This window comes from Camponotus floridanus, unplaced genomic scaffold (genome assembly GCF_003227725.1).
Source record: "Camponotus floridanus strain SB8 unplaced genomic scaffold, Cflo_v7.5 scaffold11, whole genome shotgun sequence".
NCBI lineage: Eukaryota > Metazoa > Arthropoda > Insecta > Hymenoptera > Formicidae > Camponotus > Camponotus floridanus.
Genome location: NW_020229226.1, coordinates 3,365,024 through 3,381,754, shown reverse-complemented (window position 1 = coordinate 3,381,754; position 16,731 = coordinate 3,365,024). Strand labels below are relative to the sequence as shown.

The 16,731-nt window shown below is 28.2% G+C and overlaps 1 protein-coding gene across 1 annotated transcript; it reads left to right on the top strand.

Annotated features, from left to right (window-relative positions):
• Positions 1 to 5,337: 5,337 nt before the first annotated feature.
• On the top strand, positions 5,338 to 8,985 carry LOC112639485 (probable cytochrome P450 6a13). The gene is made up of 6 exons (XM_025413563.1): positions 5,338 to 5,441; positions 6,646 to 7,018; positions 7,251 to 7,776; positions 8,021 to 8,242; positions 8,419 to 8,670; positions 8,784 to 8,985. Exons 2-6 carry the CDS (start codon positions 6,686 to 6,688, stop codon positions 8,954 to 8,956), a joined length of 1,506 nt encoding a protein of 501 aa, XP_025269348.1. The 5' UTR covers positions 5,338 to 5,441; positions 6,646 to 6,685; the 3' UTR covers positions 8,957 to 8,985.
• The last annotated feature ends 7,746 nt before the right edge of the window (positions 8,986 to 16,731 follow it).

Sequence of the window (16,731 nt, the reverse complement as noted above, 5' to 3'; positions counted from 1 at the left end):
TAGAATATATTTTAATTTGTAATATTATAATCTACTTAAATATTTTGCAGAACAGTGTCATTCTTTTTAATAATAACTTATCTCTATTATCTTTGTAATTTGATCGTAGCAACCTTTAATCCATAAATGATTTTGCAATGTCCATTCAATATATTCATCAGATAAATGCAACAGGAAGAGAGCAGGATATCGTATTAAATTTCCATTTATAATTTATATATTTATTACATTCTAGTTTACGATTGAAATATATCATCATGTTGTGTGTTATCAAAAAGAAAAACAAACCAAATTTCAATTGCAGACAAGAAAATAAAAATAACGTTTGTTATTTTCATTCATTGATTATAAAATGTATTAATTATTAACTTAATATGTTATTAAGACTTACGATTACGTATTATTTTTGACTTATAATTAAGTGTTATTTATTGATATAAAATGTAATATAAAATATTACTTGGAATTGCCAATAATTGTCATCAAATTTATGCGGTGAATGATATTTGTGATATTTTCCTGTAAAAATATTTAACGGATAATTTAGCACGCGCGATATCTTTCTTATATAAAAGTATTCTCCATTATCCCAGTCTTTGTATTACTGAAAATAATAAAAATATATTCAATATATATATATATATATATATATATATATATATATACATACAGGTATACATAATTATTTAGATAATTTATTGATTTTCGAACGTTTTGTATATATTCTATTATAATTTTTGTACAATATTAATTAATTATTTCATGATTTAATAATCACTCGGTTGGAAGCAGGTTGAAAGCTTCATCACATTTTTTAACGCAACTTTTCGAAACGGAGATCTATTATATTACAGATTTCCTATTAATTAAAAATGCTAATTAAAACTCTGTTAATGATTGAAACTTATAAAATGAAAGAATGCAACTCGGACTGTATGAAAACTGTAATATAATATACAAAACGTTCAAAAATCAATAATTAAGTATCTAAATAATTATATCATTGTGAAACATTTTGTAAAATATTAAGATATTTACATAAAAATATAAATTAATCTAAAGTCTGAACAATAGTCTTTCATTTTACAGAGAGTTTCAATCATTAGCAGTACACATTAAATAATTTTCTTATGATTTTTTTTATTTTTTTATTATCGCTCGGAGACGAAAGCTGTAAACGCGTAGTAAAATGAATCGAATAACAAAATCAAATAATTAACGTAACGGAAAGCCTTTTATTTTTTTATGGAATTAATAAAATAATGCATTTACACTCTTTATAAAAATAAATCAGTATATTATCACTGAAAACAGTAAACAAAGTCACTGATGCAGCAATTATAAGTTATTATATCACTGTAAATTAATAATATTACACTGAAAGTATTAGTAATGTTGACTGTTTTAATGAGTAATATTAATTTATCTATCTCATGTAAAATTAAAAATTTTATTTATATTTACATGCGTATTAGAACAAGAATGATAAATAGATGATAGTTTATTTTACATCTTTAACATATGATGACGAATTAGCAATTACTGATTTTACAGTGAAATTTTACTTCCACTGATTATAATTAGTAAGTTATAAGATAAAGTAATAAAAAAGAAGCGTTTCTATTAGAGATCAATACTGAAATACTGAATTAACTACATTCTTCAATTATTATTAATGTTCCTTGGTACTCGCCGTGACTATGTTGGATTATGACGTCGGAAGCAAGAAATTACACGCTGAAAATTTTTATGTGCCATTATTCAATAAAATAATATTTACACATACTAAAGTTAGCTAGTGCAAAGTTCGGGGCTACGCGCAAGTATACGCAACCTGCCATCGATCCCTTAAAATGCTAATCAACATATGGCAAGCACACGGCTTTTCCTTATGCAACGATTACTCGTACCTTAAAATTTTTCTATCATAAAACTTCTTGGATTATGCATACAGAATCCTGGTTTTCCAGAAGACATTCTACATCCCGCTTTCATGGAGTAAATATCGCGTCTGCAGAGAGTCTATCTTGCGCTTATACTCGTACAGAGAGTGTATCTTGCGCCTCGATAGAGTACACGTCGTGACTTGATTTAGATTACACTAAACTTATACAATAAACGGAACGTTCAAATTGTAGATAAAATAAATTCGGAGTTTCCATTTAACACGAAACGACAATTATTTATCTCCCGAGATCATTCACATATACATAATCTATACACAAGATATAAAAATAGATTTCTTGTGCAAATATTTGAATAGATATCTTGTATGTGTGTGTGTATTTATAATACTGCACAGACAATAAATTTGTTAAGAATTTCAAAAAAATCCCGAATCAATTTATTATCATGGACTTCTCTGACGGTATTCAATAATACCGAAAATGTGGCTACAGAGTGAGGTTTTATGCAAATATCCTTCACATTATAAGACAGATTATAGAATTCGACGATTGAAAAAGAAGAAACGCCAACTTCTGAACTTCGTCTTTTCTTAAAATTGAACGGATTTTTGACGAGTATTGTATATAAGTATACACAAAAATTTTAATATTTTTCTTCTTCTTCATAATAATATTTGCTAGTATTATTTAAAATATTTTCAGCGTCCCTACGAAAGAGCGAAAAAGCAAGAAAGGCAATCTATACATCAGACTTGGATACCGGCAAGGTACCAGGTTTTTATAGAACGTTTTTATAGAATCTTGTATTTTCGTCTGAGAGCAAAGATAAATCATACACGAATTATAGACGTAAATTTACTATCTCCTCCCTCTCTTCCAAACATAAGTACACAACAACTCTATCAAACAAATCTGTTAAATCTATTTGATACATATCTGTTGATACATATACGAAATTTATATTTTATATTTTGTGCATTCATGTTTTATTTTGTATTAAAAGGTCAGCGATTCTACGATTAAAGTACAAAATAAAAGTTCATCCCTTACATGTTCTCGGAAATTTGAAAAGAAACAGTGAATCAAGCAAAAGGTTTCAAATTCGAACCCTCAATTATTCTTGCAAAGTATATTTGTTAAATCTTTTTGTAATAATATAATTATTGCATAATTACATAATTACATAATTCAAAACGCAAATAATAAATTTCAGACATATTAATGAAAGACTGTGCGCAATTCGCATAAAAACAGAATTTTCTAACATCTGGCTCATCAATGTTCATGCCCCGACAGAAGAATAAAGAGGAAGTGATTAAAGATGACTTCTATAATCAACTAGAAGTGCTATTTGATTCACTATCTGCAAATTAGGTGAAGTTGCTACTAGGGGATTTTAATTCGAAAATCAGAAACCAACTGACTCATTTGAGAACCACAGGAAGACACAATTTACACGAAAACAGCAATAAAAATGGACAGCGACTCGTTGACTTCGCCAATAGTAGGGACTTGATTGTGAGCTCGATTTGCTACCCACATAAACGGATACATAAAAGAATCTGGGCATCACCAGATGGACGCACGCATAACCAAATAGATCACGTACAGAGTTGGGCCAAATAGATCGCGTACAGAGTTGGGCCTCCAGCATCCTAAATATCCGTTTGTATCGAGGGGCGAACTGTGACTCTGACCATTATCTGATTAAAGTAAAACTCCCGTGCTGGATATCAACGGTTTTTGAGGCCAAAACGAACCCACTTCGAAGGTTCAATATTAACAAACTCCGGAATGAATCAATAGCCAACGAATACGGACTGACGCTGGAGAAGGAGCTAACCCCAATGACAAATGCTCTCACTAGGAAGGACGTAAATGAAGCGTGAGAAGAGATTAAGAGAAAAATAAAAACTGTGGCAGAAAGGGTGATAGGATATAGAGCCCACAGTAGAAGAAACAAGTGATTCGACGATGAATGCCTAGAAGTGCTAAACATGAAGAACAAAGCATACAAGCAATTCACGGAGCGACCAACAAGAGCCAAGAAGGATAAGTATGACGACCTTCGACGATCTGCAAATAAAGTCATAAGATAGAAGAATTATCTTAACGAGAAATTCCGATACATTAATGACAATTTTGCGGCTAATGACTCAGATTTATGTCTTTCCTTGAAATGATATAATTTTATCAAAACATATCGTAGAAAATTGATTAAAATGTGAATTTATTAAGAAATAAATGAATTTTTTTAAAAAACCCATACATTTTTGTGCCAGGAAACTGATTCTCCTGAGCAATGCAACAGTTTGTTTTTCATTTCAAGTCTCTCCTTAATGTCATTTTGTAAAAAATTTTTGTAACTCAAATTTGTGTTTTTGCTTTTTGAAAGAGATGTTTAAGTTTTAATTTGAATTTTGTTTTATCTTAATACGATGATTATTCGCTGATTTATTATTTAAAGATGTTAAAAAATTATAAAATTTAATGGCCTATATTTTTTGTGTGTGCATGTAGATATGTGGATGACATGTATAGTCATATATCTAGGAAATATTTCTGGTAGCTATTTAGCGGATAACATATATATGCACACATATATATATATATATATATATATATATATATATATACATATATATACATTTACTAGTTATTTATAGAAGATGGACCTCATATACACATTTAGACATTTATTAGATATCTATTAGATAAATTATTCCGTGTGGGTATTAACTAGAAAACAATTGTATAACATGTTTTATCAATTCAAAAGTTAACATACTTTAAAACGATTAAAAAGACAATCAGGAAGTCTCATGTACATGCAAAACAAAAGTAATAAGGTGTAAAAAAAATGTACTATAGTTTAGATTGTGAAATATAAATAATCAACCGAATGTATAATTTGATTGACAAATTCAAATAACAATGTAATCTACATGAATACTATACTTTATTACACTTCATTATATTCTTAACAAATTTGTTTTTATTAAAATTTATTTCCAAAGAGCTATTTTTCCTTATATCGTTTATCGATACAAAACTTCACGTGTAATCTAATTAAAAAATTAATTGTTAGTTCAATATATCTGATAAAATGTATATATTTTATATTATATGTCTTACACAGTCACATAATTAATTATAATCATCGACCGAAAAATGACTGACAATTATTTTATAAGTTCATTTTATTAAATGCAGAGTACATACGCAATAGCATATAGTGTGTAATGATTAAGGAAAATTATCTGATCAATTATATTTTCTTATTATTATAATATGCGAAGTCATGTATTTGACATGTTTTATTTGAGATAAATGTTGATCATGTAGTTTCTACAATTCATCGTGACTCACCTCCTTACTCGCAATCTTTTGTGATGGCGCGTACGCTTTATAATTTGATCCAACTTGGACCACGACAGCCAGTATCATTTTCAGTCACTTCGTAACAAGTTGATCGGCTCATATAGCTCCAAATGTGTCAATTGCTGTAATCGTCCATTACGTTACCTCATTTAAGTATGTCATATTTATTATTTATCATTTATTTGGGTATTATCTATCATTTGTCTTCTGAATCGCATATAATGAAATATTTCATTTATCATATAAATAATAACATTTTCAAAGATTTTTAAACGAATTCAAGAATTTCAAAATGTATGTCTCACACACACACATATAGACATACACACACACACACACACACACACACACACACACACACAGAGAGAGAGACACACAGAAACAAATACAAACAGAGAACGTCCTTAATTCTTGTATTTCAATCACAGATTTCGTCGCGAAAATCGTTCATTTGATGATGAAAAGAATGTGAATTATCAATAGATAATTGATTAAAAAGTGATGCAATGTGTCTCCATTCATTAATTTACATACAATAATAATAACACGTGAGTTTGACATTTACATAAGACAAGAATGATGTGAGTCAGATATGTTTATATTTTGAAGTGATAAACGATATTACTGATTATATTATCGTCGCGTTAATACGATTGTAGCAGTATGCAAATTATTATTTTGCAAGCACAATATTAAAACACATGGTTCAATCCAAAACTTTATATAGAGTGTATAGTTCATTATCTTAGGAACTTTTCTACTTATGTTATTTACGGTTTTACTCATTTTATCTCCACTTCGCTATTATAAATGCTCGACAGCATTCCTTCGCGATTTTATGATATAGAATATTGATATATAATATACTGTAGTATATTAAAGTGAAGAAATGAGATTTCTCATTCGGTTGATTTCAACGTGGCAAATTTATGCTAAATAGACATAGAATTATATTTTTAATTAAGATTATGTATTTATTAAAAGCATAAAATAAAATTTTATTTATTATTGCTTATCTTTAAATTACATTAATAAATTTTAAATGAAAAGTAATTTGCATGTCATAATATAATGCGTTACATTTTACGAAATTGCATCACTCTTTTCTTAACAATCTACAAAATTACAAATTGTTACAAATTCTTACAATTTACAAATTATTTACACATATCTATAAGTGACTTATCGATTATTCCGATATCAATAAAACTTGATTAAAATATTAGTTATAATAAACTTATACTTTGTTAAATATGCATTTAATGCTTATCAACCTTTTTATTAAATTTTGGATTTGTTGAAATGGAATAAACAATGAGTTTTTATATATAATGAAATATTATTTTTTCTTTTTTAGGAAACATCGCTCTAAATAATTGATTGGCAACAGCAGAACAATGGGACCTTTTGAAATACTATGCGGTATTGCGGCTATATTACTCGCGGCTTATTATTATTTTACATCAAACTACGATTTTTGGAAGTCACGTGGCATTCGCGGTCCAAAACCGATACCAATTTTTGGTAATGTTAAAGACGTTATGCTTAATAAAAAGTTCGCGGGAGAGTATTTAATGGAAATATACAATGAGTATAAAAATGAATCCATGATTGGAATATTCACAAGAAAAACACCTGTTCTGATTGTAAAAGATCCAGATTTAATTAAGGATATTCTTATCAAAGATTTTTCTAAGTTCGCCGATAGAGGATTTCCTGTCAGTGAAAAAGTATATAGATAATTTAAATTTTATTATAATATTGTAATTATATAAATGTGATAACTTTACATATATTACGATATTTTCCAATAATCAAAATTGTTGAAAAGATTATATTAATTTTAAATAGCCTTAAGTTTTTTCAACTATTATTAAATTATTTTAAATTATTTTTAAATTATTATAATTTAATGAAATTGATAAATTTATTTGACTGTAATTGTATTTTTTTATATCGTAGGCTGATCCACTGTCGCAACACCTTTTCGCGTTAGAGCCTAAAAGATGGCGACCTTTAAGGATAAAGTTGTCGCCCGTTTTTACATCTGGTAAGCTAAAAGAAATGTTCTCTTTAATATCGGAATGCGCCGATCATCTTGAACAATATATTGAGAAATTGATGAGCAAAAACGAGCCTATAGAATGCCGCGAGGTAACGGCAAAATATACGACCGATGTTATCGGTACTTGTGCATTCGGCATCGAAATGAATGCTCTATCAGACGAAGACAGTGAATTTCGTAGGATGGGAAGAATGATCTTCACGCCAACCTGGCAGAATATTTTACGGTTGAGAATAAGACAAGCCCTTCCATGGCTCTTCGAAATGCTCAGTTATATCTTACCACAATCGCAGATCAAACAATTTTTCACATGTGTTGTCATAGAAACTATGAATTATAGAGAAACAAATAATGTCATTAGGCATGATTTCATTGATATGCTGCGCGAGTTAAAAAAGAATCCAGATAAAGTGGGTGATATCAGTAAGTAACGACTGTATATTTTTATGAAAATTTTCTGTGATACAAGAAAGTTTTAAAATGATAATTTTTAAAATTTTTGACAAATTTATTATGAGTTTTTGTATATATAAATTTATAGATTAATAGTAATATATATTAATATTATACGTTACTTATAGCTTAATAGTAGATTATTCATAATTTGTAATTTTCGATGTAATATTTAAAGAATTAAAATTAATTGTGAAAAAATATCGTTTTTCAGAGCTGACCGAAAGCTTGATAGCTGCTCAAGCGTTCGTATTTTTCCTTGCCGGTTTTGAAACTTCATCGACGACTATGAGTCATGCGCTTTACGAATTGGCATTAAATCAACAAATACAAGATAAGCTACGTGAGGAAATTGAGCAAGAATACACTAAACACGGTAGCAATTTAACATATGAAAACGTAAAAGAGATGAATTACTTAGATAAAGTTTTTAAAGGTACATCATTCAAAAAAAATAATTTAATAATTTGATATTAATTTTCAGTAGCATTATAATATCAATAATTTTATTGCTAATAAATTTTAATACATATATGTACACATTTCGATAATTTATACTTTACAAACAAATTTTCAAATAATTCTTCCTTTCATTATTTTTAATATATGCAGAAACTTTACGAAAATATCCACCAGTGACATTTCTTATGCGACGATCGACATCAAGTTATACTTTTGATGGTACTACACTTGATATAACAAAAAATCAAAAAATATGGATTCCGATTTTCGCGATTCATCGAGATCCGGATATTTATCCGAAACCAGATACTTTTGATCCAGAAAGATTTAATGACGAAGCAATACAAACCAGGCATCCGATGCACTATCTACCTTTTGGTGATGGTCCAAGAAATTGTATTGGTAAAGTGATATACGTATATTTAAATACATTTCTTTCAGTTTTCTTTGTTTTGTTTTTACATGTAATATTATTTTAATCGAGAAATTTTTTTTATAATTTTCTTTATTTTCAGGTGCTCGCTTTGCTGTTTATCAGACAAAGATTGGTCTTATCAAGATGCTACGAAATTATAAAGTAGAAGTTTGCGATAAAACGCAAATACCCTACATAATTGAGCCTAAAACATTCCTATTAGCACCAAAGGATGGAATACATTTAAGTATAATTAAAATTAATCGAACTTAATTTAAGCTTTATTAAAATTCTTAAGAAACAATGATGGAAAAATATCTATAAATTAGAATAATAATAACCATATCCCGATAACATCAATATATTTTAATAATATTGTTCCTAATATTGTTATATTGTAATACTTTTTATGGTGTATATAATATTTAATAATTTGATTTAATTAATTTTAATTTATATTGTTACATATGTAGTATGGATATAACGTGATTAATTTTAAGTTTTAATTATATGTATACATTGCACATAGAAAGTAAACTATGTAATGTAAATATATAAAATATTGACAAATTATGTAAAATTATTTGTATGCAAAATATTTTTTGTAAATATATAAAATATTGACAAATCATGTAAAACTATTTGTATGCGAAATATTTTTTCTCAATAAAAATAATAAAATGTTACATAAATATGTTATATAAAATATATTAAAATGCATAAAAAATATATATGTTGTATATAATAATAATAAAAAATTAAATAAAATTAAAAATGTTTATTAATATCCTTAACGAAAAATATTCATAATTATCTTTTGAATTAAAATATCTAAAATAAAAGATCTTTCGCGTTTTAATGTATCATTTTAATGTATCATATTAAAACACTACACAGATGATTTCTAAAAAATTATTATGATGTTATTTTTAATTTTAAATTAAACTTTTACAATATTTATTATTAAAAGTAATATAATAATTATGATCAAAGATAAAATTGAGTTATATTTAGCTAAGACGGAATCGATTACGTTAATTTAGACCTTATTTTTTAAAATCTTGAAAAAGTTTTACTAATGTATAATAAAATAAAAATATATATAAAGAAGTATGTTGAAACATTTTCCTTTTCTGATTTTAGAACATACAAAAATAACGAAAAAAAATAATATAAGTTATATGCACATTTTCGACACACATTTAACATTTTTTTAATGTGCGAACATTTTGCGATAATTGATATATTATTCATCTCTATAAATAAAACTACAAAAAATCACAAGACACGTATATCATTTTCCCAAAAAAATGAATTAAACAATTTTCAAATTTGTTTCGATTTCCAACTTTCTAGAAATCACAAATAAAACATTATCAATAAATAGAATTAAAATAATATATTACAAAATTCAATTATTTTATTTAATTTTTTGTTATATATTTTGTAACGGCAAGGCTTATTATTACCTCGCAGATCGGACATCCGTCTGCAAGATATAACAATCCTTAATTATTTTTAATCATAATATTGACAATGGATAGAGGTTCAGTCTAATCACATCAGAAATATATATAATAATAATTCGCTATATCTTTTTCCGAAATAATGACTTATCATCTTACTCTTCGAGATGTCCATCGTTGGCTTTCTCAGCTGTTCCGAACCTCGAATTCCTTCTGTATTTTGTGAAGAAGACTGTGGAAATTATGAAGAAGCTGGCCAGATCTCACTTTCTGGGTATTCACTTCTTCTATTTCCTTCTTCTTTTCAAATGGACAGATCAAACATCGGAAAATCATCGATTTCCAGATGTTTGCCGTGCCAGGATCTCAGAGAGATGAAAAAAGATGAGCAGAGACGAAGCTCTCACACTTCAATCATTATAGATCGGCATGCGCGTTATATTAGTTAAACATTTGCATGTGTCAAATTGAGGGAAACAAACTTTGCCTTTAAAGGCGGCAGTTCAAGTTTGATTATCACTTGTTACAATTTTTCTCCTTTTATACAACAAACTAGTGATGTGTGGAGTGTAAAGTAATCGTCAATAACTAATTCAAATTAGCTTACGGCTATGTCACATACCAATACGTCAAACATTAATTACAATTTAACTAATCCTATGAAGATATTTTTGTTATTACCTGATTCTACGTATCATTCATACCTTTCACACATATATACATCAATATTACTAATAAAAATATACGCACACACTTACTGGAATCATCATTAACATTAATTCAAAAATAGTTTAGAGAGAAACCAAACACATACATAATATTATGTTTTCTTACTTTTTTGAACATTATTTTTATCACTGTAATATTTTCGGAGATTGCGACGATTATAAATGGCTATTTCCCTTTATTCATTTTGATGATCAACTAATAAAAACGCATTTTCATCAATATACTGAATTATTTTATATGAATCTTCAAAAAGATGAAAAAATTTGTCAACTACCTTATCAAAGGCATTGGAGAGATGTCTTATCCTTAACAGAACCAAATCTCTAACTAATAATTTAACCTTCAAAATATTCTCTTATTGCTTTTTACGATATTTGAAATTGTTTTTAAGTTTTCTCTTAACCTCTCGTAATGAGATATTCGTACGAGGGTTTTTTGTTTTCCGGAAATTGAATAAATTTGAAGATTTCATCTTGAACCGATTTACTAAAGTGCAATTCATAAGGTATGAGACCTGTACTCTGATAGATCGTAACATTTAATAAATTTTCGATTATTGGAACTAATTCAATCCATTTTGTATTGCTTTTCCGCAAAGTTCAAAAAATTCCCAATTCGCGCATCACACATTCTGTAGGATTAGATTGAGGATTCCTAATCGATCTATATAAAACTTTTTCATATTTTCAGCATTTAAACATGCTCTCCATAATGCAGACGTGAATTAACTACCATGATCTGATACAATACACATTGGCTGTCTAAATTTTGGAATAAACCGACATAGAAATTGGCATCCTGTGAATGTTTATTAAACCATCATAGCTCCATAGAATATTTATCTCTATGGTGGAAATCAGACAGACATTTATTAGAGATCGATTAAACCGTCGTATGCATAGCTCTTTGAGATGTTTACATCCACGATGGAAATCAGACAGATGTCCATCAAACATTTATCCTACCTCTATAATAAATATCTTCTTATAGACGTCCATTAGACAATAATTATGGATAATAGATTTACACATAAATAAATAATATTTAAGTAAATAATTAATATTATTAAGATTAATATTATTTAGATTAATATTTAAGTTTTAACATTAATGAAAATTAAAAACAAAAATTTTCAGCTAATTTTTCAAATACATATAAACATTTATAATTTAATATTTTTATACACATTTTTAAATATTTATAATTTAATTTATAAATAAAATAAATTTAAACTGTACATAATTATATAAATTAATAGTATAAATTATTATATTTTAGGTTTAATCATATAATTACCCAAGCTTTTATTAGAAAGAAAACTGATGAACTGGTAAAAAATGATAAACGTTCATAATAAAAATCAAATACTCGTATATACTTCTAATGGACGTCTACAATAAACATCAAATATAATACTTCAAATGGACCCCTATTAGATGTCTTTAACTGACATTGCATGGATCATTAATAGAAAGCTCATGGAGCCTAGATTGATAGATGTTCCGCGGATCATTAATAGAAAGTTCACAAAACCTCGTTGGAAGATTAATCGACGCTCCGCAGATTATTAATAGAAGGTTCGCGAAGCCTCGATGAATAACTAATGGATATTGCGTGGATCATTAATAGAGCATTCGCAAAGCAACAATGGACGATTAATCGACGCTCCGTAGACCATTAATAGAGTTTTCATAGAATATGGATGGATGAAATATATAATTGTAAATAAAAATAATATTAAAAATTGTCAAAAAAACTTTGTTTATTGAAAATAAAATTACAAATCAATTTGATGTTTAAGGCAAATTAATTTAATGCTCCTTGGTACTTGCGGTGACCACTTTGGATTATGACGTCGGAAGCAAGAAATTACACGCTGAAAATTTTTATGTGCTATTTTTCAATAAAATAATATTTACACAAACTTAGCCAGTGCAAAGTTCGGAGCTACGCGCAAGTATACGCAGCCTGCCATCGATCCCTTAAATTGCTAATCAACATATGGCAAGCACACGGTTTTTCCTTATGCAACGGTTACTCGTCCCTTAAAATTTTCCTATCATAAAACTTCTCGGATTATGCATACAGAATCCTCGTTTTCCAGAAGACATTCTACATCCCGCTTTCGTGGAGTAAATATCGCGTCTTCAGAGAGTCTATCTTGCGCCTATATAGAGAGTCTATCTTGCGCCTGTATAGAGTACACATCGTGACTTGATTTAAATTACACTAAACTTATACAATAAACGGAACGTTCAAATTGTAGATAAAATAAATTCGGAGTCAATTATTACGAAACGTCAATTATTTATCTCCCGAGATCATTCACATATACATAATCTATACACAAGATATAAAAATAGATTTCTTGTGCAAATATTTGAATAAATATCTTGTATGTGTGTGTGTATTTATAATACTGCACAAACAATAAATTTGTTAAGAATTTCAAAAAATTCCGAATCAATTTATCGTCGTGGAATTCTGTGACGGTATTCAAGTAATACCGAAAATGTGGCTACGGAATGAGGTTTTATGCAAATATCCTTCACATTATAAGACAGATTATAGAATTCCACGATTGAAAAAGGAGAAACGTCAACTTCTGAACTTAGTCTTTTTTTAAAATTGAACGGATTTTTGACAAGTATCGTATATAAGTATAAATAAGAATTTTAATATTTTTCTTCTTTTTCGTAATAATATTTGCTGTTATTATTAAAAATATTTTCAGCGTCCTTACGAAAGAGCGAAAAAGCAAGAAAGGCAATCTATGCATCAGACTTGGATACGGCAAGAAACCAGGTTTTTATAGAATGTTTTTATGGAATCTTGTATCTTCGTCTGAAAGCAAAGATGAATCATACACGAATCATAGACGTAAATTTACTATCTCCTCCCTCTCTTCCAAAACATAAGTACACAACAACTCTATCAAACAAATCTATTAAATCTATTTGATACATATCTATTAATACATATACGAAATTTATATTTTATATTTTGTACATTCATGTTTTATTTTGTATTAAAAGGTCAGCGATTCTACGATTAAAGTACAAAATAAAAGTGCATCCCTTACATGTTCTCGGAAATTTGAAAAGAAACAGTGAATCAAGCAAAAGGTCTTAAAATCGAACCCTCAATCATTCTTGCAAAGTATATTTGTTAAATCTTTTTGTAATAATATAACTATTGCATAATTAAATAATTCAAAACGCAAATAATAAATTTCAGACATAATAATGAAAGACTGTGCGCAATTCGCATAAAAACAAAATTTTCTAACATCTGGCCCATCAATGTTCATGCCCCGACAGAAGAATAAAGAGGAAGCGATTAAAGATGACTTCTATAATCAACTAGAAGTGTTATTTGATTCACTACCTGCAAATTACGTGAAGTTGCTACTAAGGGATTTTAAATCGAAAATCAGAAACCAACTGACTCATTTGAGAACCACAGGAGGACACAATTTACACGAAAACAGCAATAAAAATGGACAGCGACTCGTTGACTTCGCCAATAGTAGGGACTTGATCGTGAGCTCGATTTGCTTCCCACATAAACGGATACATAAAAGAATCTGAACATCACCAGATGGACGCACGCATAATCAAATAGATCACGTACAGAGGCGTTGGGTCTCTAGTATCCAGGATATCCTCTTGTATCGAGGAGCGAACTGTGACTCTGACCATTATCTGATTAAAGTGAAACTCCGGTACTGGATATCAATAGTTCTTGAGGCCAAAACGAACCTCGAAGGTTCAATATTAACAAACTCCGGAATGAATCAATAGCCAACGAATACGGACTGACGCTGGAGAAGGAGCTAACTCCAATGTCAAATGCTCTCACTGGGAAGGACGTAAATGAAGCGTAAGAAGAGATTAAGAGAAAAATAAAAACTATGGCAGAAAGGGTGATAGGATATAGAGCGCAGAGCAGAAGAAACGAGTGATTCGACGATGAATGCCTAGAAGTGCTAAACATGAAGAACGAAGCCTACAAGCAATTCACGGAGCGATCAACAAGAGCCAAGAAAGATAAGTATGACGACCTTCGACGATCTGCAAATAAAGTCATAAGATAGAAGAAACGAAATTATCGTAACGAGAAATTCTGATATATTAATGACAAATTTGCGGCTAATGACTCAGATTTATATCTTTCCTTGAAATGATATAATTTTATCAAAACTTATCGTAGAAAATTGATTAAAATGTGAATTTATTAAGAAATAAATGAATATTTTTAAAAACCCATACATTTTTGTGCCAGGAAACTGATTCTCCTGAGCAATGCAACAGTTTGTTTTTCATTTTAAGTCTCTCTTTAACGTCATTTTGTAAAAAATTTTTGTAACTCAAATTTGTATTTTTGCTTTTTGAAAGAGATGTTTAAGTTTTAATTTGAATTTTGTTTTATCTTAATACGATGATTTTTCGCTGATTTATTATTTAAAGATGTTAAAAAATTGCTAAACTAAAAATTAATGGCCTATATTTTTTGTGTGTGCATGTAGATATGTGGATGACATGTATAGTTATATATCTAGGAGATATCTCTGGTAGCTATTTAGCGGATAACATATATATATCTATACAGGGTGTCTGCTACATGCGGCAAAAATTCAGGGGGGGATTTATTGGGTTATTTTAAGACTTTTTTGTTATCTGATGATTTTCAAAAAAATGCTTTGTTTCGAAAATAAAAGCAATAAAAGTTTTTTGACCAATTTTTTATTTCATAGATAACAGGCGATACAGGTTTTTTAACAAAATTATTGAAAATTACAAGAAAAAAAAAAAAAAAAAATTGGTCAAAAAACTTTTATTTTCGAAGCAAAGCATTTTTTCGAAAAATTGGTCAAAAAACTTTTATTGCTTTTATTTTCGAAACAAAGAATTTTTTCGAAAATCATCAGATAACAAAAAAGTCTTAAAATAATCCAATAAATCACTCCCTGAATTTTTGCCGCATGTTTAGCAGACACCCTGTATATATATATATATATATATATATATATATATATACTAGTTATTTATAGAAGTTGAACCTCATATACACATTTAGACATTTATTAGATATCTATTAGATAAATTTTTCCGTGCGAGTATTAATTATAAAACAATTATATAACACGTTTTAATCTTATCAATTTAAAAGGTAACATACTTTTAAACGATTAAAAAGACAATCAGGAAGTCTCATGTACATATATATAACAAAAGTAATAAAGTGTAAAAAAATGTACTATAGTTCGTGAAATATAAACAAAATAATCAACCGAATGTATACTTTCAATGACAAATTCAAATAACATGTAATCTACATGAAATCTACTAACATGTAATCTACATGAATACTTTATTACACTTCATTATATTCTTAACAAATTTGTTTTTATTAAAATTTATTTCCAAAGAGCTATTTTTCCTTATATCGTTTATCCATACAAAACTTCACGTGTAATCTAGTTAAAAAATTAATTGTTAGTCCAATATATCTGATAAAATGTATATATTTTATATTATATGTCTTACACAGTCACATAATTAATTAAAATTATCGACCGAAAAATGACTCACAATTATTTTATAAGTTCATTTTATTAAATGCAGAGTACATACGCAATAGCATATAGAGTGTAATGATTAAGGAAAATTATCTGATCAATTATATTTTCTCATTATTATAATATGCGAAGTCATGTATTCGAAATTTTGTATTTGAGATAAATGTTGATCATGTAGTTTCTGCAATTCATCGTGACTCACCTCCTTACTCGCAATCTTTTGTGGTGGCGCGTACGCTTTATAATTTGATCCAACTTGTGCCACGACAGCC

Coding starts and splice junctions, on each gene's coding strand:
- LOC112639485 (XM_025413563.1), top strand. CDS start 6,686: ATGGGACCTTTTGAAATACTATGCGGTATTGCGGCTATATTACTCGCG. Junction 7,019..7,250: donor GATTTCCTGTCAGTGAAAAA/GTATATAGATAA, acceptor TTTATATCGTAG/GCTGATCCACTGTCGCAACA. Junction 8,243..8,418: donor CTTAGATAAAGTTTTTAAAG/GTACATCATTCA, acceptor TAATATATGCAG/AAACTTTACGAAAATATCCA.